The 23,020-nt window shown below is 42.7% G+C and overlaps 1 protein-coding gene across 2 annotated transcripts in view; it reads right to left on the reverse strand.

Moving 5' to 3' along the window:
• BUB3 (BUB3 mitotic checkpoint protein) overlaps positions 1-23,020 on the reverse strand; it is a 75,689-nt gene that overhangs the window by 43,970 nt on the left and 8,699 nt on the right. The window contains exons 1-4 of one of the 2 annotated variants that reach the window (XM_069239137.1): positions 17,923-18,108; positions 15,961-16,155; positions 13,469-13,538; positions 12,340-12,491 (exon numbers count right to left, since the gene is read on the reverse strand). In XM_069239137.1, coding sequence (XP_069095238.1) covers positions 12,340-12,491; positions 13,469-13,538; positions 15,961-16,155 — 417 coding nt within the window. In that variant the 5' untranslated portion in view covers positions 17,923-18,108. Of the gene's footprint in view, positions 1-12,339; positions 12,492-13,468; positions 13,539-15,960; positions 16,156-17,922; positions 18,109-23,020 lie in introns of those variants that run through there. The other variant, XM_069239138.1, reaches the window with a different exon arrangement.

Genomic DNA, 23,020 nt, shown 5'->3' on the forward strand with positions numbered 1-23,020 from the left:
AAGTCTCTATCAGATAAAGCATTACAAATGGGGCTACGCACCAGAGACAGAAGAGGTCTACACTTTATGTGGCTACCACGTCTGGAGGCCTGAGATTGTCTAACATGGTAACAATCTAGAGCCTGCAAATGTTCTCAAATAGTTTATCATCTCAGTCCTAACCTGGAAACCACAAACTGGGTGTCACTGGAGCAACATCTCCAATGTGAATGATCCGCCAACCTCTACATGCAAATTAAACAAACCAGAGATGCTAACATGTAATACTCTCAGAAATGTACGTGTAAATCAGTGCATAAAAAACTCTGGGTATGCAAGAGGGAAGTGTGAGTGTGGAAACATAAGTTATTTGAAAATGTCGTAAAATGAAGGCATTACAAAAAAAGAATATATAAGCCCTGTCATTTTCTAATGGAAGTGCATTATTCCAAACAGACGTGGCATCTTTTGAAGCATAAATAGCAAACAAAACTGCGAAGGAACTTCTCCTACAAACACATAATAAAGGCTTGAGAGACATGTCTCAAATTCAGCTATTTCAAGATCTTGCAAGAGTGCCACTGGTCCCCCTATAAATTGTGCAGAGCCAAAGTGATGCCCTCATCGAACTGCTGAACAGGTCAACAAATAGGAGGCGATATAGTCCACCTACTGTGGAGATGTATAGTAGTACAAACGTACAGGTCCCACATTTGGTCCTCTATAAATTTGAAGAGTAACCTATAACTCCTCCCCTCACTGGAGCTGGCTATTCTCCTTACAGCAAACACACCAGCCATGAGGAATTACAAGAAATGTGGTTCGACACATTCTTGGCAGTTGCATGAATATATATCCTCGACAAATGAAACTAGTATCATCACTCACATACAGAAATGGCAACTCATGAAAAACTGATATAAACCTAATTATCAACTCCATATTTTCGAGTACATCTGGGGACCATATTCTAGGCAGTGAAAATGAATGGATACGTTTAGTATTTGGAGATGTCTATCATAAGACTTTCAGCCTCCCTCTCCCCTTACAATTTCATCCCGTTTTTACATTCCTTTTTTTCCTCTAGTTAAATGCTACATACAGCTTTTTCCGGTACCGTACTAGCGTAGTGACTGCTAGAGTCTTGGGCCTCCTCGTTTTAACGACGGAAAACGTGACTAGGTCTCCACTGACGGCGGTTATACTAGTAACAAGGACAGCCCTTGAGTCACAAGCATCACCAAATCAAAAGAAATAGCATACACCATGCCAATATACATGTTAGGTACGGACGGGAAGAACTAACACGGCTTCACGATCAACACTACCTCAAAAGTCGTCATCTTAAATTGGGAGATAAAACAGAGTATATGTATTACTTTATGGTATACCATATCAAGATACAGGTACCGAGCAATAAACAAAACACTCCCACCCCCATCTCGAACCGGGGGGGGGGGGGGGGGGGGGGGGGGGGGGGTAACATTTCCTTCAATATAGTTACACACAAACCATCTCTCAAATATTGAACAAATTCTTTACTACTCTTACTCAAATACGAGCAACACATCCACGATCAAATGACCATTTGTGAAAGTTGATCAATGGCTTGCCTAGATCAAAGAGGGTACGGATAGAGAATGCGCTCCAATTCCACAGCGCTAAGCAACTGCAAAATAACATAGCATACATAATTGCAATATTATCTGCAGAAAACGGTATCCAAATGGCTTCCCGAAGAACCGCTTTACACCAATACACCATGAACAATACGATAAAATTCATAATTTAAATGATTCTGCGAGTACAAGCTGGAAAAACAACAAACTGCTTAAGCACATTTTATTTTTCACCAAGTTACCGAATTACAAGTGAAACCCCTTAACACACTCTCTCTCGCATTTCCCAAAACCACAGCAGCCAGATGGTTTGAAGATTTAACAGCGCCAAGGCACGCGCAAACACGAAGACACACTTTGCAAAAAAACCTCTTTCTGCTGCAAACAGAAAAATGTAATGTATCATAACGCCCCCGCCCCCTCGGGCGCTGGTCGTGGTTCCAGCCGAAAAGCTGTTAAGTAAAGCCAATAAAAGCAATCAATGGCCTACAAATTAAATAAACTGCTGCAAAAGCCGCCGCTATGAACAAGGCATGTAGATTTTTTAGCCTTCACATCAATATCAGGAGTAAGAAAAACATCCGAGGGAACAAACCCATCAATGTAAAGAAATGACTAAAAACAAAATAATCTTCAATCTTTTTGGCTAACCGGTGTCACACCTGTACCGGGAGCCGTTTCTCATGGCCGTAGACCCATAAATCAAAGGGAAGCGGAGCGCCTTGCAGCCCACAACGAGCACACATTTATCAGAAAAGCATTATAAAAAGAAGCCGAATATGTGACATAATGAACCCGGGTGAACCAATGAGCCTCGTGCGTGGCCGTACGCGGCCGTTCAGGCGAGACTGTCATCCATTCATCATAGGCCCTGCCAGGCTGCCCGCCTCCATAAATCAAGCCCAGAAACAATGCAATCATTTCACTGGGCACAAAGGTCACGCCACGCGTACATCCAGCCGTGATGGGCTCCGAATGACGGCTATTTAGAGGTAGCGCAAGGGCGCAGGCCGGCACTAAACACCGGACAACACATTTTGATGAACGAAGACAATCCACAGCAACCCCACAAGGGTCGCCCGACACTAGATTTCAGGCGAATACTCAGCTAGATGAACATACACTAGCCGCTCTAAAACGGGCATTTAACTGAAAGCAACATCCAATTCCAATCTCGTACGGACAGCTCCAAGACAGGTTTATGATGAAGGAAGCCTGGCATCTTCAAAGCGATGCACACAAACTCATCAAACTCTGGACACCAGACCTGAAGAACACTGCCTCCAGTCTTGCTTCTGCAAGGCAACCACAAGCTTGCCAGCAGCTGGCCGCGGAAAGATGGTCTACAGCCTTCCACCCAAGACCAACCTTCATTTTACGAGACACGCTCGGCAACAGCAAGGCTCGAGTGCACCTGAGGGTCTTCCTGTTAGAAGGGTTCCAAACCAAAGCAAGGACACACTTCACAAGGCAACGCTGCTACGGCAATTCTAATACGTGGGGAGCTTGAACATTTGTAGTAGGGTATAGGTCAGCCCTGGAGAAGAGCTGAAGGTTACTGATATCGTTACAATCCAGGCCCTACCTCTATAAATACAAGAGGACTTGACCCAGACAGTTACAGCACATGCAAAACAAGAATATTCAAGTCAAATAACAGTGACAACTAAAAATGCCAACATTTTATTCGGCGCCACAAAGTCCTCTATAAGACACCAATCGCTGCGGAGCTCCAAAGCTGCACAAACATGTAAACCACTCCACACACACATTAAATATGGGGAATTAAGAACACAAGTCACAAATACATTAAGAGCCATAATCATGTTCTAACTCTTTGGTGAATGCTATCGACTCTAGTGGTAAGGTAAAAGGTATGGGCCTAAGAACTCAAGTCAATGACTGACCACCAACCCGTCGACCTAAGCGTTACTACATCCCCCCCGACCCTCCTCCGCTGGAACAACATAACCAACACAGAGACCATCGACATCATGGCAACCATCCACTCTGGAGCGCCCACAGACACCTGCCCTGACCACAACTTTAAAGCCAGCAACATCGCACCCAAACTCCAGCATACCATCAAACAGTCCTTTGAGACTGCTACCTTCCCAGAGAGTTGGAAACACGCAGAGATCAAACCTCTACTGAAGAAACCCACCACCGACCCGACATAACTCAAGAACTACCGGCCCATCTCCCTGTTCCCCTTTCCAGCCAAAGTCATTGAGAAGGCAGGCAACAAACAACTCACCACCTTCCTGAAAACCAACAACATCCTGGACCCCTATCAGTCAGGGCCAGAAGTAACCATAACACCGAGACTGCCCTCCTCGCCGCCACAGACAACATCCGCACCCTCCTCGACCAAGGCGAGATCAGGGCCCTCATCCTCCTGGACCTTTCTGCTGCCTTCGACAGTGTCAAGCGACACAACGCACCCGCATACATGACGCAGGCATCAAGACTCCACTGCAATGGCTCTCCTTGTTCCTCAACGGCAGAACAGGTCAGACTCACTCTCTCTTTCTCTCTCCCTCCCTCCCTGCCCACGCCCCATGGCCTCCCCCTCCCCCAAATCGCTCCCTCTCGGAAGCCACCAAGATCAGCTGCAGCGTCCCCCAAGGATCCTCCCTGAGCCCCACCCATTTCCACCTCTACATGACCCCACTAGCCGCCTTAGTCAGAAGCCATGCACTCAACATAGTCTCCTACGCAGACAACACCCAACTGATAGTCTCCCTCACCAACAACCCGACCACCACCAAAAACAATTTGCCACAAAGACATGAAAGCAGTCACCACCTGGATGAAAGATAGTTGCCTCAAACTGAACTCTGACAAAACAGAAGTCATCATCCCCGACTCCAAACTGTCTGCCTGGAATGAGTCCTGGTGGTCCTCCGCACTCAGAAACGCCCCCACCAACCACACCCGCAACCTAGGCGTCATTTTAGCGTCATCACCCCCCCCACCTTTCCTTCCCCAGCACCTTGAGACCCTCACGGGTGAATAGCCACACTCTACAAATCCCTGATTGAACATTCACCAACCCTCCAATTTATCCACAACCTGGTACCAGGAACAGCATTTGCTATTAACAAAGACAGTGGGTACACAGAGTGTGATCCTTAGCATCAGCGAAATGATGACGAATCTACAGCTGACTAGCATATTCTTAATGGCAACACAAATTGATGGACAGAGTGCTGAACAAGGCAAATACTAACCCCAGTCCCAGATCTGGGTTTAATCCATCGTTCTTTTGCAAATCAGTCTTGACCCTGTTCCTCATGGGAACAGTCCAGCCGGAACTGCCAAACTAGGTCCTCCCTGGACCGGAAACAAGCATCCTGGAACCGGTTTCAGGGTATCACCCTTCGTCAGCCAGGCTAGCTTGAATCCAGTGGCAGAGTGAGCATGGGACCCACGTCTGGGCATACCCTTCCCACTTAGGGCAACTTTAGCAACACAAAAGGATGATGGACAGAGTGATTAACAATGCAAACACTCAACCCCCAGTTACAGATCTGGGTTTAATCCATCGTTCTTTTGTTCATCATGCCACCCCAATTTGTATCCAGACCTGGCTTGGCAGTGGTGGCTGGACTGTTCCCATGAGGAACAGGGTCAAGACTAATTTGCATAAGGCTGGGTCCAAACTGGTGTGGTGGATTAAACCTAGATCTGTGTGACTGGGGTGAATGTTTGCATTGATCAGCATTCCGTCCATCGTCTGTTCTTATTAATGGCAATCATCCTTTAAAAGGTATACAAATTAAGTCTGCAACACCACACTAGGACGGCCAGAAAGCATTAAACTGGGACATGTTAGCCTAGCTTTACCAGATATGCAACATGACCTAGGAAACAGCTCAATTCAGTAGAAAAAAAAACCTGCATCAGTGAAGGGAGCAGCATGCTCCTCAGGCACCAAAGATGAACTCTTATGGCACAATCAAAAGATCAATCTACAACAGATCGATCGACTAAAGATTGTGGGCATAGAAGGCCCTCAGCAACATTTGGAAAGCCCAAAGGACACAAAAGATAATTGTTTTATTTCTCCACCGGCAATATAAAGTGCCAAAACCGGAGGGATTATCTAACTCAGTCTTCCAGAATGACACAGCAAGAGGCATTAGAAATAAGCAAATCTGTAAATGCAGCCTTTTCAGCATGATTGTGTATGTCTCCCTTGCCATAAAATCCACCATACTCTGCAAAACCTGCAGATGTAGGGGAAAAAATGTTCTCTTTAGAGATACTTAGGAACAACTGCTAAACACTGCACATAGTAAGCAACATAACACCAATCATTTTGTGGTGGGGTTCAATAAATTGTTACAAAAAGTAACAAACTAAAATTATGCTGCATGGATGACTCAATTATGCTGTAAAGAAAATAGGTTATGCAACAAATTCTGTGGCAGTAGAGTAAAAATCTTATAAACTGGACCAAGTGAACTGTAGGATAAGCATGCAGTTGAGAAATTTTTCTATCAAAAGGGAGTGAAACCCCTGAATTTCTAGTGTGATAATGGGGACCAAAGGAGGTGTTAGACCAATTCTGCAACTACAGACTAATGAATGGATGAAGGAGTAGATCAACATATTTGTACTCTATCAGATATACCCACCAACAGCCCGAGAGATTGCACAGTAGAAATCAAAATGCAAATTTGCCACAGGATATTGTTTCAAAAGTCTTGTAACCTATCGCTACAATGTATTTTCCTTCCGCCTCTAGTTTGTTCACATCACACACTTCAGTCAAACACTGCGAAAATAAAAGCTCACCCCAAATGCTGAAAACTGAAAATTGGGTTCTGGAAGCCAGGTCAGGATAAACTCTTGGAAGAAATCCCTATAACCCCAATATCCTTCAGAACATTGGTGTCAAGAAACAACATATACACCAGACGAAATGATTCAGTATTTGCTGGCTGTACTGACCCAAGGTGTGCAAACATGTTTCCACAGAAAGACTTGTCTGTAGAAAGGAAGAGGTTATTTACCCAGTAAGCATCTATGTGGCATGCAGTACTGTAGATTTTAATGCCCTGCATGCTCCTGCCGTCTAGTGTTGGGTTCGGAGTGTTGCAAGTTGTTTTTCTTTGAAAAAGCATTTGAGTCACAGGACCGAGTGACTCCTCCTTGTTGATACTGCGCATGGGCATGGGCATAGACTCCTTTGTTATAGTTTTCCCGCAGGCTGGTGAAAAAAGGGGTGTAGAGGAAGTATAGAAAGAGATTTCCATGCAAATGTATCTACATATGTACAACTATATACAAATATAAAGCAACTGAAACGGCCACAGGTGTCCAGGGAGGATGCATGTGAATCTACAGCACCTCATGCCACAAACATATGCTTACTGAGTAAGTAACATTTTCCGTTCAATGGCATGTGTGGCTGAAAATAAACATGCTCTGCACTGACTTTAAAGCAGTCCCTCCATGAAAGCAGTGGCCAGCCTGTGGGAGTTGCAGTTGACTGGAAACGCATTCTCAGTACTGGTTGGCCTACACTGGCTGGCTGAGGTGCAAATATATCTACACAGTAATGTATGTGGTGTATACCATGCACCTGCTTTACAAATGTTAGCTATGGGTATGTTTCCAAGGAAAGCAGCAGTGGCTCCATTCTTCCTTGAAGAGTGTGCTCTGGGAGTGACAAGAAGTTGTTGTTTTGCTTTAACATAAGTCTGAATACATTCAACTATCCACCTAGCTGTACTGTTTTTGGATATTAGATTGCCTTTATGAGGTAATGAGAACGTTTTTTCTGAACTCTTGTTGTATCAATTAGGAACACTGATGCATGTCTAACATCTGAAGTGTGAAAAACTATTTCAGCAACTGAGCCAGGCTGCAGAAAGAAGACTGGTAACTCAATGAATTAGGATGGAATTGAGAGACGACCTTAGGAGGGAACTTTGAACTGGTGCGAAGAACCACCAGGTCTTTTTGAATCTCAAAGAATGGTTCTTCCAAGGTTAGTGCCTGGAGTTCACTAACGTGCCTGAGATGTGATAGCAACTAAAAAGACCACTTTCCATGAGAGGTACTGAAGGGGACATGAGTGAACCGTCTTGAACTGAGGACACATAAGCCTACTAAAGAAAATATTGAAATTTCATGATGGTGCAGGGGGCATTCTTGGTGAAATGACCCATTTAAGACCTTCCATGAATGCTTTAATTACTGGAATCCAAAAGCGGTATGTGTTGTCTGTTTTGCAAGTATGCAGCAATAGCGGCAAGATGTAAGTGAATGGAAATAAACTAAATTAGCTTTTTGTAAATGAAGCAAGTAACAGAATGTACTGGACAGTAGCTTTGATGGGAATAATATGTTTGGGTTCACAGTAACAAACAAAGCGTTTCCACTTCACAGCTTAACATGCTCTGGTAGCGGATGTACAAGCTTCTCCAAGAATGTCCATGTACTCTGCCGGCAGACCTAGATAACCAAACTATAACTTCAGGAGCCATATTGCAAGGTTGAGAGACTTGGGGCCTGGGTGTCGGACCCGACTTCGGTTTTGAATGAGAAGGTCTGGCCTGTTGGGAAGCTTTTCGTGGAGGATTACTGAGAGATCCAGTAGTGTGGTGAACCAGGGCTGGCGTGCCCATGTTGGAGCTGCAAGGATCATTTTGAGTGAATGTGATGGTGGGGAGTCCATTTCCATATTGTCTGAGAGAGTTGTGACTACTGAAGTGACCTTGTTCCCCATGTCTGAAGATAATATATTGCTGTCTTATTGCCTGTGCAGACTAGGACAACTTTGTGAGAGAGGTGATGAATAAATGCTTTCAGTGCTAGAAATACCACCTAAAGTTCTAGAAAGTTTATGTGTAGCAAGTGATGATGAGAATCCCAATGGCCCTGCATTGAGAGGTCTTGAAGGCAAGCACCTCAGTTTGTGTGTGAGAGGCATCTGTTGAGAGAGTGATCTGATGCACATGGTCCAGGGGGCACATGGGGCAACGGTACTCACAGGTTGCACTGGCATAACTTCTTGACTTTTAATGTCCGACTGGACGTCAGACTCCTGGATGGAAAAGGCCACCTCCTGTTCTGGCTCCTCTCTGAAGATGTCCAGAGTGTTTTCCGGACTCTTGCGCACCATCTCGAGTAGTCAAGCCCTCTATTCCTGAAGCATCTTTTTCAACCGCAAGAGTCGCAGGTGGCTTCTTGATGGTTTGGGAGAGGCACAGGTTACACACCAGACGTTGGTCGCGTGCAGGAATTTGGAGTGGCATGGAGGACAGATTTGAAACAACGGTTGTTCCATTAGCACGGCAAGCTGTTCAGTGCCACGCAGTGAGGTAAGCCCAAAAGGGCTAAGACACCCCAAAGGGTTTAGCCTGTTCCCGAACCGGAGGAATGAGAGGATATGATAAATAGAGAAGTGAAAACAATACTGTTGATTTTAGAAAGAAAAAAAAAAAAAGATTTTGAAACCGGAGCAAAGCGAGAATGGAGAGAATACACACGTTCTAACAAGACGGCAGAGATAAAAATATTAAACAAAGGAGTTGATGGCCATGTGCAGTATCACTGAGGAGCAGGCCTCGAAAAATATTTTTTTTTACTAGACCTGCAGGTCGAGAAGCTTGAATAATCTACTCAACCTAACTGTAGTGTACTTGACCCGGACACGGGTCTCAAATTGTGTGGTCCTAGGCAAATAACGCATTTTACAGTCTCCTTTTTCTGCATGCTCACATACACTAAACGTTTGCCCCATGATAAATCTAGACCACATATAGAATACACATGATCCATGCATGACTTGCCTCTTAGTTTACTAATAGCTTTGCCATCAGGGCAGGAGTGCTATGTTAAAACACTCACTTTTAATAAGTATATTACTAAAGCATGATGTGGTAGTGCACTGCCATTTACAGACAGAAAATTTCCAAGATATGTTCAAAAACCTTCCCACTAACTTGCAGTTTTACTGATAAAACTATATAGTGTATTTTACAATAATCTGTGAAAATTGGGTTGCAGAAAGCATTTATCATCTGCACATCAAGTAAAGTGTTGACATTTTTTTCCATTCTATTTAAATATTTTTTTAATCACACAGAACTAGAAAAAAATGGTCTTTCACAGCTACTGAAATATATTTTGAAATGTTTGTAACGTTGACTTATTTATATAAATGTGTGTTAAGAAAAACCTGCTCCCAAAAACCTTTCATTTCAAATAGGTCAGACAGTTCACCTTACAAAATCCTGGAACTCTTCAGTCACAAGTATTTGCGTTGCAAGAAAACAAACTGACTTTTGACCTCTGTCTCTGAACACAGAGCAAATGTGACAGGAATAAGTTTTAAAGGCATCTTGACTGCTGATTCAGTTTTTGAATTAACAGAACACCTGTTCTCTGTCCCCTTGCCAAAAGGGTTGAGTGGAATCTAAAAATAGCTCGACCTCATAAAACAAAACTTGCCATACTCGAAAATGCAGGAGCATACAGAGCATGTGTATCTACAGCCACACAGCTTATTTTCAACTTGTTCTTACACCAATCACATCGCTTATTATTTGTTTGATAACCTCCTATGTTTCAGTGCTCCTAGTACAATGTTGTACACAAGACAATTTCAAGGAGTTACTTTCAACAAACTACATCTCATTCACAAATGCTCACAATTTGCTTTTGGAAGATGCCTCTGTGTGGCAATCACAAAAAGTAGTAGTTATACCACATCAACATGGTGGGATAGAGATATGACCCTAGCTCTCAACTCATTTGTAACGCTCATCTAGTGTACTAGAATAAAAACAGACAGCACAAAGATAATGGTAATTTCTCCTAAAAGCCTCTATAATGAAGAACAATCTGGTTCGAAATACAAAATCTGCAGATAATTGTAATACATTTCCCCTGGTGTGGAAAATGTGAAATCTGACGAAGAAAATTATTTTCTGCCCAAACATTAGACAATGTGGAAAGTAGCTAGAACACAATTCTGAGAAATTTAGAGATTTCTCTACATCCACTTAACTCTAACCAAGCTTACAAAAGGCATTCAACTCAAACAACCCATAGGAATGATGATCACCAGTCATTATCCTATCCAAGCAAATGAAAGTAAACAAACAGATTTCTTAGCAGAGAAACACCACAGGAACGGGATATAGGATGAATGACTAAATTATCCATGACTCTCCAATCACTGAACTGTACAGCCAGACTCTTCAACACATTCACTATGGTCCGAGAGCACCACCAGACTGTATAAACTTATAAAAGCAGATCATAAAAAAGGTAGAATTGTTAGGCTAATTTTGGCTTATACATTTCCTCCATAAAATTAGATCTAGCAAACTGCACATCTTCACCACCACAACAACGGAGTTTACATTTTATTGGATGATCAAAAAAAAAAAAAAAACAAGGGGGGTGGGGGGATGCGAAAAGTGTCTCACAACGTTCCCTTCCCAGCTCTATCGGCCTAGCCGGACCCCTATTAGCCAGTGGGAAGCTGTCCTAACTGGGAAATCAACTTTATAAATGAGTAAATTAACGGGTCTTCCATATGAACACATGTTTAAATATGTCCTTCAATATTTGAGTAGTTTTTTTTTTTTTTTTTTTTTTTTTTTTTTTTTAAAGCGGCCAATACATTGGCCTGCAGGGCAAATGAAATAAAAGTTCAGTATACATATGCCTAAAATCTTAACCAGTATTGCTCAATTACACTATTTGAGAGCTGGCCCTTTTTTCTGCCCAAGGATAGTTTTGGATACTCAAATATCCCAAACAATTGAGATCTGTCATGGTAGCCGACACGCATATCCTTCCTCTACAGATTTTAGATACCTTGTCAAACACCAAAACCATCAGAAAAGGCAAGCAGCTCATAACTACAGACCTTTTTGCATAATATATGCCACCTCTAAGCAGTTTGCAGGCAAGTGGATAATACTGCACCTTTATACATGCTAAAAGAACATCTCTTTTAGGGAGGTCCACAGCCCATGCTTAGCAGCATCTACTTCCCTCAGGGGAAACCTATCAATAGAGTGGGTATAGTGGCCAACTGGAGATCAGCCCACATCTTTGTCAGACACCAATGTCTGGATTTATATTCCTGCAAAGACGAAATGGATAAAGCCCCTCAACTTGCTTGGACAACTATATTTTCAATGGTTTCTTCTCCTGCCTCTCGCTTCTCTTTTAGAGATAAGCATTACATTCGATTTTAAATTTATGACTATTCATGAGCAGAAAAAACAACAATTATAATCCTAGTACTTCATCACGAGGACCCTCATTAAATCAAACAAATTTCCAGCCTCTCAGACTGCGCTGGAAGAATGGCAGGGGAAGAGCGAGTAAGATGGTCTGTAACTGGCATGTTAAAACAAACTTAATGAAGAGAAGCATGGTCTTTTAGAAAGTCAGAATGTTGAGAGATGACTGTCAATCCCACCACACTTAATGCACCCCCCCCCCCCAAAAAACTAAAATTTACAGGCAGTAGCAAAGCCAGTTTTCCTTGTTATTTGTCCAATCAAACACAGCCTTATATAGGTATTAAAAGACTCTTGATATTCACACATACAACCCCCCGCTAAACTCAAATGTTTACACCCTAGTCTAGATGCTTGGTTTTACAAAACTCGCATGGACTAAGTCACTTGACTTACTTTCTCACCACAAATCAATAAGGTAGCAAAGTGGCCCATGAAAGGAGCAGACAATCTTCACAAACCTTATCAGGCTGAGAAAATGTGCCTGCATTGCATGGAGTCCTCGGATCCCAGAGCTTCACCGTCTGATCCCAACTCCCAGTCACAATGACGTTCACCTCTGGGCAGAACTCCACACAACGGATGGGGGCATCATGCGTGCCAACCACAGCGCCTGCAAAAGAAAATAAAGAAATTAATAGCCAGAGAACCTTGATTCACATATTATTCACTAGTATGAGGAAATGTTGTCCTGCTCCAAAACACACAACACCTTTTGATTCTTGGAGAACGAGGCACAACTATTTGTACCTACAAGAAGCATTCTAAAGCGTTCACAAGGGAGGAAGGAGTTTGACAGGCAAATGTTAATTAAATTAAGTCAAAGTTGTTACAAACACGAGCCAATAACATGCAAAGAATCTATCTGTACCATGGGGAGCAACAGCCACATGTTGGAAAAGGCCATCTTCATCTATTGTGCCAAAGATCACAGGTTGTACTCTTCTCATAAGAACACACTAAAAAACTTAAGACTATCTGCACCACCTTATCACCCATTCCCTACTATACACAGGTCACTTAAGTCTTGGTAACCCTTTCTCTGTGCAGATTACTTGCAGCTAGTAAACAGTCCGCCTTCCTCAATACTCTCACACACAGCACAATCCAAATAGCTGTTGCACCTACTCCAAAAAGCTCTAGAAACCCCGACCTTCCACTACTTTTCACATCCACCACCACAACCATCCAAAAAATAATGCTGTTTTGACCTTTACTCGCAAACCTTGGCAATCTTAGAACTTCCACCCACTTCTCCCCCAACTCAAAAATATCCCTGGGCCTGCTATCAGCCAAGCCAAACTATTAGCTTCTCCTTGCCCCACAGTTCCCACTGGAAAGAACCCAGGACTTCACCTTTAGCCTGACTGAGGGGCACAGTAGCAAGAGCAATGAAAGCACTCTCCCCACACACCTCTGCCATATCCAGCTATTACCAGAAACCCCACCTTAGTCCACAGCCACTAGTATTTCTGCACTGTATCATTCAATCAATATTGTTACTCCCACAAACTGCACCAGACTCCACTATAGCGTCCTACCGTATTCCTCGAGGCGTCAGACACTTCTAAGAAAACATGGTCATATTACCTCCATCTGTGTTCAGGTCATGCATCTTCAGCTGCAAGTCTAAGCCTCCGCTCCATGCATGACTTGGGTCCTTCAATACAAAAGGCATCAATTCCGGATTAAATACGTAAAGAGACCTACTAAGAAAACAAGCATATGCAATGCAATAGGTCTCTTGCTTGAGTTAGAGCTATTGACATTGTAAGTTCATAACTGGACTTTTCTTGCCACATAAATTGGTCAACCCTGCTTCATAATTTTGTCTTTTTCTGTCATATACTTCCAGTGGCCCTGCATATAACTACAGCAAAAAATGAAAATGTTGCCATTCAGTACCTCCATTTAAATCTGCCATGCTAATTCCAAAAGAACACCACTTTCACCACCACACCATCAGAGTTGCTGGCTGGCTAGCAGAGTACCCCAAAAAAGACCCAAGACAGCCATGGAGTAGTAACTAGAGACATTAACTAGAAGGGTCACCCAGACATATAAAGAGTGTTGAAACAGTCAGTGCAATAAGGATATTAAGCTGGCCTGAGTTATGGTCATATCTGTAATAGAAATTATTGAAACCATATACAATTATCATATAAACCTTTAGCATTAGACTAATGCTCAAAGCAGCCCCTAGAATGCACCATAACAAAAATATAATTTGTAAGATGCATGTTCGCGTAACCATATTGTTAGCCCCAAGAGGGGATAACCCAATGAGAAAAAAAAAAAGAAGGGGAGAAAAAGCGGTATAACCATGTAATTAGCCCCTAGAGAGCATTTTTAAGTCTTGCAGGCTTACTGCAATGATAGCACAAGGACTTAAAAACCGGACTTCTCCCAGCTGTAAAACAAAGGTTGTAACCATGTTAAAACTTAAGTCAGTGAATGGTGGGCAGGGTTATTATTTTGGGGTCTCCAATAACCTAGTGTGGGGACCCAGAGACGATTTAACATTTTAAAGGTGGCCCCATTGTCCTAGAACCACCCCAGGCTGAGTTATGAGCAAAAAAAGTTTTGTAAAAGTAATGCCCTGCAACGCATTATGGGACAACATTCCACACCACAAATATGTTAATTTATTGATACAACTATAATGCTTAGAACAGCCCCTAGAGGACCCTGCACTGAAAGTAATGCAGTGCAACCATATCCTCACCCCTAGAGAGCATAGTACATTGCATATCCTCAGGGCTAACAGACCTGTAACAATAGAATTACAAAGAAGGCTTGTAAAACACAATCTACTCAGCTGTAAAACAAAAGTTCCAGCCATGAGAAAGGTTAAACAGATAGTGAATGGTGGGAGAACTTTTTATTCTGGGGTCCCCACTAACCTAGTGTGGGGTCCCAAAGATGATGTAGACAGAAACATCAAGTTATTGTGAATGTTTTGGTGGTGGTCCCAATGTCCTAGGTCCACCACAGGCTGAGTTATGAGCAAATATGTTGTGAAAAAGAATGCTTGGAAAGCATTCTGGGACAAGTTACGAGAGTGCAGTTCATATTGTAGTATCCGCTCTCCCACTGCGCTGGAGAATTTCTGTTTTAGTAAAGCATTCACCAATTTTAAGTGTTTTAATGAGAGAGCCACAAGAAATGACTGATTCAAAAACCGAACAACATGACCAGCACTTTAATACCACTGATTGAGTTCACGCTGTTGTGGCAGTTCGTGCTCTGCACTCCATACATGCCATTCAGCACAAAGGGAAGGGACCAGAAATAGTTTTCCCAAGCTGAAGTGTATCGGCAAACCTGCAATAATCCATGTAAGGGGGCAGTCTGCAAGGCGTGACAAACAGCTTCAAGGCAGGACACACGTAAAGCAATTACAATGACAGATTTTTGAAAGGCAAGGCCATGAACGAGTTAAAGTGATGGGTGTGAAGTGGGTATGGTTAAAAGCCCACAATACTTATAAACAGGTCAAAGCGCTTGTAATCTCGACCCAAAAAAAAAAAAAAAGGGGGGGAGATGGTGCAGGTCTGGACAACAGTGGAAGCTACAATGGAGGTCCATGTGTGAAACCCATACACCAAGGCAGAATCAAGGTACAATTTGATGACTGTGAGGGTGGTCAGTGTGCTGCATTTAAGTACTGAGAAACATTGTAACAAAAATTTGAGGATTTACTACTAGAATATACAAGAGAGGGTCTAAAAAGGTGGCTGCAAAGATGGATTAATGAGCACTTGCAGCGCTCAGGCTTTCCCAACTGAAGCAGAGATAGTAGTAACAAGATGTACATCAAAGTTTGCCTCAACTTATTTCAATAGACACTGTTGAAAATTACCAGACAGAGGAAGAAATAATGCAAAATACCAACAAAATCGGTAGATATCCGTCAGTTTGTTAACTAATTACACAAAAGGTGTACATTCTAATATTGGTGATACAACACAAGTAAATTGAAATCTTTAACTAAGTTTACAAGAAAGCAAAATAGGCGCTAAGCAGCTGACAACCATGGTAAAAGCACACTGAAACAGAGCAGATAAATGTAAAGTACTCACATAAAACGTGCAATCTAGAACTGGCCCCCCATGCTGGTACTTGAGCCTCATGGTGTTAGTAGACACATCATACAGTCGCACTGAAGAGTCCCAGGAGGAAGCCAGCAAAAACTGAGGTGAATTTGGGCTGAACTTGACAGAGGAGACGCCATCTTCTGGAGAATGGTTCAGTCGGAATTCACTTGACCCAGTCATCTTGCAAGGGAATATAAGATACACGGTAAGCACAAGGCGACAGCAAGCAGTGTACCAAATGCATGTGCTTCACTAGAGCCATATACTACGCATGGTTGCAACATGAACAAATAAGGTCAGATTGTTTCGGCAACAATCAACTTCCAAGCCACGCTCACCAGCCCGCTAACATACGTACCTAGCAAGATCTGTTCTCACTCCGAGTCACAGAACATACAAGTTGTGCTGGTTTTCTAAAGAACCTGCACACTACCAGATGTCAAGTTAAAAACAGAAATTAGCTGTAAATGTCACTCAGTATTAAAAGCTACAAACCTCTGTACTTGTACAGTGGCATAAACATAGGAGTGGGCGGTAAATTCCGCTCTGCTGACTGAGTTGAGCCACTCTACATTACACTAAGAGTTCTGGCCACACTCCGCTAATTTTACACGGGGCTCACCAATGAAGTTGGCGTGTGTGAAGTGGCACCCCAGCGTGATTTTTGGGCACGGGGTAGGGACGAGCAGAGATTTTTTTTTCCGCAATGCCGTAGAAAATAGCACAATCAACGTGAGCAGTTGCGGCCTCTGGCACATCGTGTGGTGATGTTTGTGTTGATTTTTCAGCACAGAACAAGCTCCTGGTGCTAGAAATAAGCAAGAGGTGCTGATTTATGCCCTTTTGTGGAACTCCGATGAGTTTATGTAACTCTGCGAGTTCTGCCTACCCCTACATAAAAGCAAAAGACAAAAGAAAAGCACAATGCAAATAAAACTCTGGAGGATGAATAATTAAAGCATTGGCTAAAAGCGGGGGCAGACCACGAGCCTGGTGGTGAAAGATCAGTAGGTACTGGAAGTATGAGGGATCAAAAGCAAGACAATTTTGCATAGAAGAGGAACAGAAAAGTAGGCTAACACAGAAGGTGCAAGCATTTATTTTCAAGATGTACAAAGACCTAAGCCTCAAGTTTCTAAAAGGATCTACTGCTCTTTCTAGCTGGCCGTGGGACTTCACATTCCTTCCACTATTGCCCAAATCAATAAAACTGTTTCATTTTGAGGGTGAGGTGGAGGTATTTCAGGGCTGCGGGTGGGGGTCCAGGGGCAAGTGGAGTCTAGGAAAATAAATTAGTTGAAAAAGGGATAACAGTCTTGTCTCAAAAATATCCTCAATAATGCTGGCTATGTACAGCTGAACAGGTCAGATTTGGAAGTAACTGAAAATTCCCTCCACTCCATTTGAGATGCCAATTGTCACTTATTTATGTGTCAGTATGTGATAATGTGCAACTCCTCGTTTTCCTTGGCGCCGGCACCACAGGTTTTAGCCTTTTTCAAGCACAGAACATAAGAATATATACATGTGCATGCATACTACATCACAGGTACACGCCTCCATCGTAGTAACAACATTGTAAAAAGCTGGGCACAAGCTACTGCCCACGACATCCATAGGCAACAGACAAAGTAGGTAAAAACACCAGCATGCTCCCTTGACGAAGTGGGAAATGTTTGCCCACCCCCACCCCCACTCCCTTTCCAAATCCTCAGATCAATCAATTTAAGATCAGGTTCTTTGCATTCAAATCTCTCATAAAGCAACTGAATATTTATTCTCCACAGTGAATCCCTACATTTTTCAAACCAGGAAACATAGCAACAAAGACCACGCTCTACTTGCACTCAACATGGTGACTGAGGGTCACGGTTTCTCGTTAGGCTCTCTTTCTATGGAATACGTTTCCAACTGAGCTGTATTGAATAGAAAAAAAAATGAGCACACCTTCTAAAGCGTCAGTATCTCTGGTGCAGCTTCTTTAGTATCAGCAGTTGTTCCCTCAACTTCAACTTTTGACAGGCTCCATCTCCTCGCTCTTCCACAACAGAATGTGACCCTTCTCACTTCCTTTCAACTCATGATGACCAACTTCAGACCTCATGGGCACAAGGAACACTTGAAACTCCATTGCTGCAGTTTTTGCCCAACAATTAGGGAATGAGGGTCAAACACACAAAAGTAACATTTGACCCTGGTTGATTAGATTGAAGAACCATCTGTGTTGTCATACTGGTAAAAGGAACAGACCTGTGTAAATCATTGCATGCTTTCAGTTGGGTAAATATTACAAAGCCGGTAGAACGCATGCCTTCGATTAAGCCATCAGATTTTCCCCAAGGTGTTTGCCAGGCCAAACTATTTCAAACAATTGCCTGAGAACATGCGACAGTTACTAGCAACATCATGAAAGCCTCACTGATGATGGTTCCGAAACAAAGTACAAAATAAAACATTTTTTGGTGACAGTAGATTCATTTGCTGCCAATTGTTAAAGTCAATAACTACAAATTGGTCCAAAAAAGTAGGGTGGTAATCAAATACACTCGCCATCTTGAATGTGATCCCTGGCTGTGATAACAGTCAAACTGTTGACTTTGCAACAGACCAATATTTTCTGTATATCACTATGGTTACTAAGCCACCTTTCTTTCCAGCAAGTTTGTCAAGTGGGAAAACACAGCCAAGAAAAGGTGGTGTTGTTTCAATGCAACTCTTAAAAGAGAATTTTCGCTCTTCCAAAAGCAAAAAATAAAATAAAAAATGCTGAACAGGATACCAAACAATAAACTTACTCAGACTGGTCACTTGTTATTTCGGATTGGGACGGCGCTGCGCATAGTCAAAGGATGCATGACCTGGATCCAGGCCAGACTGCTAAATCCCACTGCACACAACCAAAGGAGGTGTTGGTTACAAAGTGCATTGGGTGCTGGACATGCACTGTGGCCAATCATTGCTGTTCATGTTCAAATCAGGCGCAGTGGAAGCTGGCTAAACTATGGTTTGAAATAGTGAAATAAAAAAAGCACGGAACTTGGAAGTAGGTGACTTATGTCATTTATGTCCTTTGTGATGTCTTCTGTAACTCGAGGCTAAGAGTTTTGATTTGGGGCGCATTTTGGTTAGGCTTAGCTAAACATAAGCCAATTTCTGTGATTTTTAGATTTTGTGAAGGAGTCACTTTTAAAAGTACTTTTTTAAACAAACACATGTCTTGTGAGGAAAGAAACCACCAAACATCTTGTATAAATACATAGACACGTGTGGATGCAGTTAATAATTTTTATTTACATTTTTATCCATCTACAATCCAGGTCGCCTCTCAGGAAAAAAAAAGGGTGCATTATCTGTTGTATAGATGAAACAGAATGATGGAAGCTTAAATCATGTCTAGCAGCAAGAAAACTACATAGGAGAATTGGAGAAAGTTAAATATTTGTCCTGCAAACAAAATGTTATCCTCTGCCTAGAGAGCCTTTCTCCCTTTGCTGGAATACTCTCATAGGATGCTGGTCCTACTGGTGTTGGTTCACTCAAGATCAGACCATGCAGGGCTTCTAAAACTACCATATTTAGGCAATACAGCTGCCACAGCACAGACTAAAACATTTTGATTCGACAGGATTAGATCAGGCTGTAATCAATGCACCGTCTGACCATCCACTGAAAACAAGTATTAGCTAAGTCAGTAGCTTTTGGCCTTGATAAACTGGTGTTTTTTTTTTTTTTTAGTATTGCAAGCATGTCAAAGAAATAAAATAACGTACCACTGCCCAAATGCAGCAACCTTGTCCATGCAATAAACATTTTACATAGGTGTACATAGAACAGTGTGTGAAAACACTTTATAGTTTTATTGCTAATCACAGAAACATATGAAATGTATTGTATTAAAAAAATATTAAAAAAATAATAGTACTAATGGCTTTAAGTGACCAACATGAAGACAGTTTAAACACACAGGGATGACAAACTAAAAAAGCATTTGCAATACAATGGGTCTCGCTTTTGCGAGAATTGGGGTTATTAGTGTTGTAAACTCCTAACCAGACTTTTCTTGCCATATAAATTGAAAATGAAAAGTAAAGCAGTTTCACATAGCAAGCATAATCACAGTGAAACGGCCACCATGAGCATCAGCACGAAGGAGAGACACAGGAAGAAAAAGAAGTTCGCTTGCAGTCAGACCTATCGGCAAAAGTGCAATTAGCCACGTTACAAGGGTGATGGCCAAGGCCGCAACAAAACCTCCAAGGAGATAAAACCAAGCTCACTAACGAGTGGTAGTGATGGGCGTGCGTGGTTTAAAGCCCAGATACATGCCGACACATCCGAAAAGCAGCGCTTGTGCGCGGTTATGATCAACCTAAAAAAGGATAGTGTACTAAAATAACACTGCTAAATTAAAATATTGCTTCAGCAGTTCTTGTACTGCAGTGCACTTTAGGCAGAAGTGAACATGAAATCAAGCAAAATGCCAACACAGTGATAAAAAGACAATGGCTGAAGTGGGCTGACCCACTGCCTTATGTTACTGGATCCAAAATGCAAACAACATTTTAACAGACCAATTGAAGTGGAGATCTAACCCAGAGCCCCTCTCTATTTATTTAAATATATGTATGCATTGTTTTTAAGTACATGACGAGGCTGAATCATCTAAAAGCAGTCTCCCGGCCAATTAAATGCAAGAAAAAAAGTAGAATAAAAAAACAATAGGGCAAATGAGCCATTCAAATGGACGTACCAACAATTGTTAACTATGCTTCCTCAATAGGTTTCGATGTATTCTCTCTGCTTGGCAGATGTGGTGTTCAGAGGAACCATAGGAGACTCAATAGTGTGCATCATTACTAAGAGCTGCATGTAATTAAGTCTGCTGACGCACTTGCACCACTTGAGTGACCGGGTTAGGCTGCACTTTTCTGCAAACCAACTTGTTCAGTAGAGTCTCCCATGTCTGTGCCCCTCTCTTTACAGAGAAAGCAATTGAAGTTTATGAAATACTTCAATAAGTCTTTGCTAAAGTCCCTGTGTCAAGTAAGAATCTTTTTCAAATAAACATCTTTGGCTTCTCTGCATTTCATTTCACATTCAAATGTGTAGGATTTCACAGGGCATACAACAATTCTAATTACTTATTTTGGTCAGTGCTTGGTCCTGCTATGGTCGACGCAGTGGCTGTTGCTGCTGTAATTTGTGCAGTAGTGGAACATTTTCTAAAAGTGTGCACGTGTGGTTGCTGCTGTGGCAATGCACTGCTCATGCGATGGCAGCTGTTGCTACTGTGGCAATGACGACAACTGCTGCTACTGCTGTTGTAGACTAGTCATTGCTTTGTTGTGGATATGGCGATAGCTGTGGTTGATGCCATGGAGGCAGCTGTGCTCCCTGTCATTAAGCGGTGTCCCTTTTGTACTTGCAAGTGGTGTGGGTGGCAGAATAAGTGTGGCTTCTGGGGGGGAAGCAGTTGCTGTGGTTTCTGCTATAGCTGCTGCTGTCCCAGTCTTGGTTATGGTTTACTGCTACTGTTATCCCTGCTGTAGTTCTTGTTGCAGATACAGCAGTGATTGTAGTTATACTGGCTGGCAGGTTGGAATCTATTGTTGCCCCTTCCACTGTAGTGCTTGATGTAGTTACTTTCATAGTTACAGCTGTTGCCCCAATTTTTGTGGCTGTTACCCACCAAGGTGGCAGCCATTATCTTTTTTGTGGTTCTAAGCATGAGTGCCACTCTATTCCTTGTTGTTGCAGAAGTTGTGGTTACTTCACTGGTAACTGCAGTGCTTGCAAACTATGCTGCATCAATTGTGGCTCCTTTTGCTGCTGTTATGGGCATGCTATGGTTGAATATATTTTGGCTGTGGTAAATGGTACCATTCCAACTGAGGTTTCTGCTCTGGTCAATACATCTGGGCTGATAGCTTTGGGCACTGCAGAGGTTGTTGTGCTTGGAACAGTTGTTGATGCTGCAGCAGCAGTAGCGGTCTCTTTTATGGCAATAGTTGTTGCTGTGGTCACTGCTTTTGTCCCTGCCTTCTTGGCATCTGTTTTCGTTGCTGTTGTCCCTGCAATGGTGGAAGCTGTGGCCATTGTTGTGCTGTCTGATGTTGCACCAGCTATGCTACTTGATTCGCCATGTTGGATGTGGTTGACGCTTTAGGCCCTACAGCAATTACAGGCAGCATGTGCATCAGGGAGGCTTTGCAGTGTCAACGCGGACAGTGGATAATCTTCCACTCTCCTTAGCAAACGCCCAAAACAATGTAAAATATATAAAGTTTCAGATAAACACTTCAAGCACCTCTCTTAAATTTTTTTTTGGGGTATCAGTGGAGTTCTGGCAGAGTGTTAAGGCTTTCTAGTAAGATCCAAAATAGTAAATAGATCACGAAGTGGATGCAAATGAGATGAATGGGTTAGGAAGGGGGGAAAAAAACAAAAACGGAAGCAAGGCGACAGATGGGCAAAAAGGAGTAAAAACATGGTGCTCCAGACATGACAGGAGTATTTCTTTTTGGGCTAATGCGAATTCACATATGACAAGTCTTTATTAATTTTCAGTTAGTAGCAGAAAGCATGACGATGTGAAGACCCTTGGCCTGAAGGTACGCCACCATGGGCTTGAGAACCCTGATGAAGCACTAAGGAGCGGAGGACAGAGCAAAGGGAAGTGTCTGAAACTCGAAGACTTGTGTGATTCCAACTTAATTGAAGAAATCTGCGATGTGGAGATAAAACCAGAATGGTCAGGTAAGCATCCTTTAGATCCAACCAAACTATCCAGTCCCCAGGACGCAGCAGGTCACAAGGCGCTAATCTCCGTCCCTCTTCTCAACCAGGAACAGATTACTGAAAAAGAGATGTGCACGAGGAATAGAAAAGGTGACAGCCCCCTTGTTGAGGAACTTCGAAACAACCTTGTTGATCAGCGCAGCTTGCGTCTTGGAAAAAGTAAAGGGCTGCGGGGCACTGGCCTGCATCGGTGTCCCCACAAACTTCAAATGATAGCACTGGACCGTCTGGAGAACCCAAGCATCAG

This window comes from Pleurodeles waltl, chromosome 6, assembly GCF_031143425.1.
Source record: "Pleurodeles waltl isolate 20211129_DDA chromosome 6, aPleWal1.hap1.20221129, whole genome shotgun sequence".
NCBI classification, from domain to species: Eukaryota; Metazoa; Chordata; class Amphibia; order Caudata; family Salamandridae; genus Pleurodeles; species Pleurodeles waltl.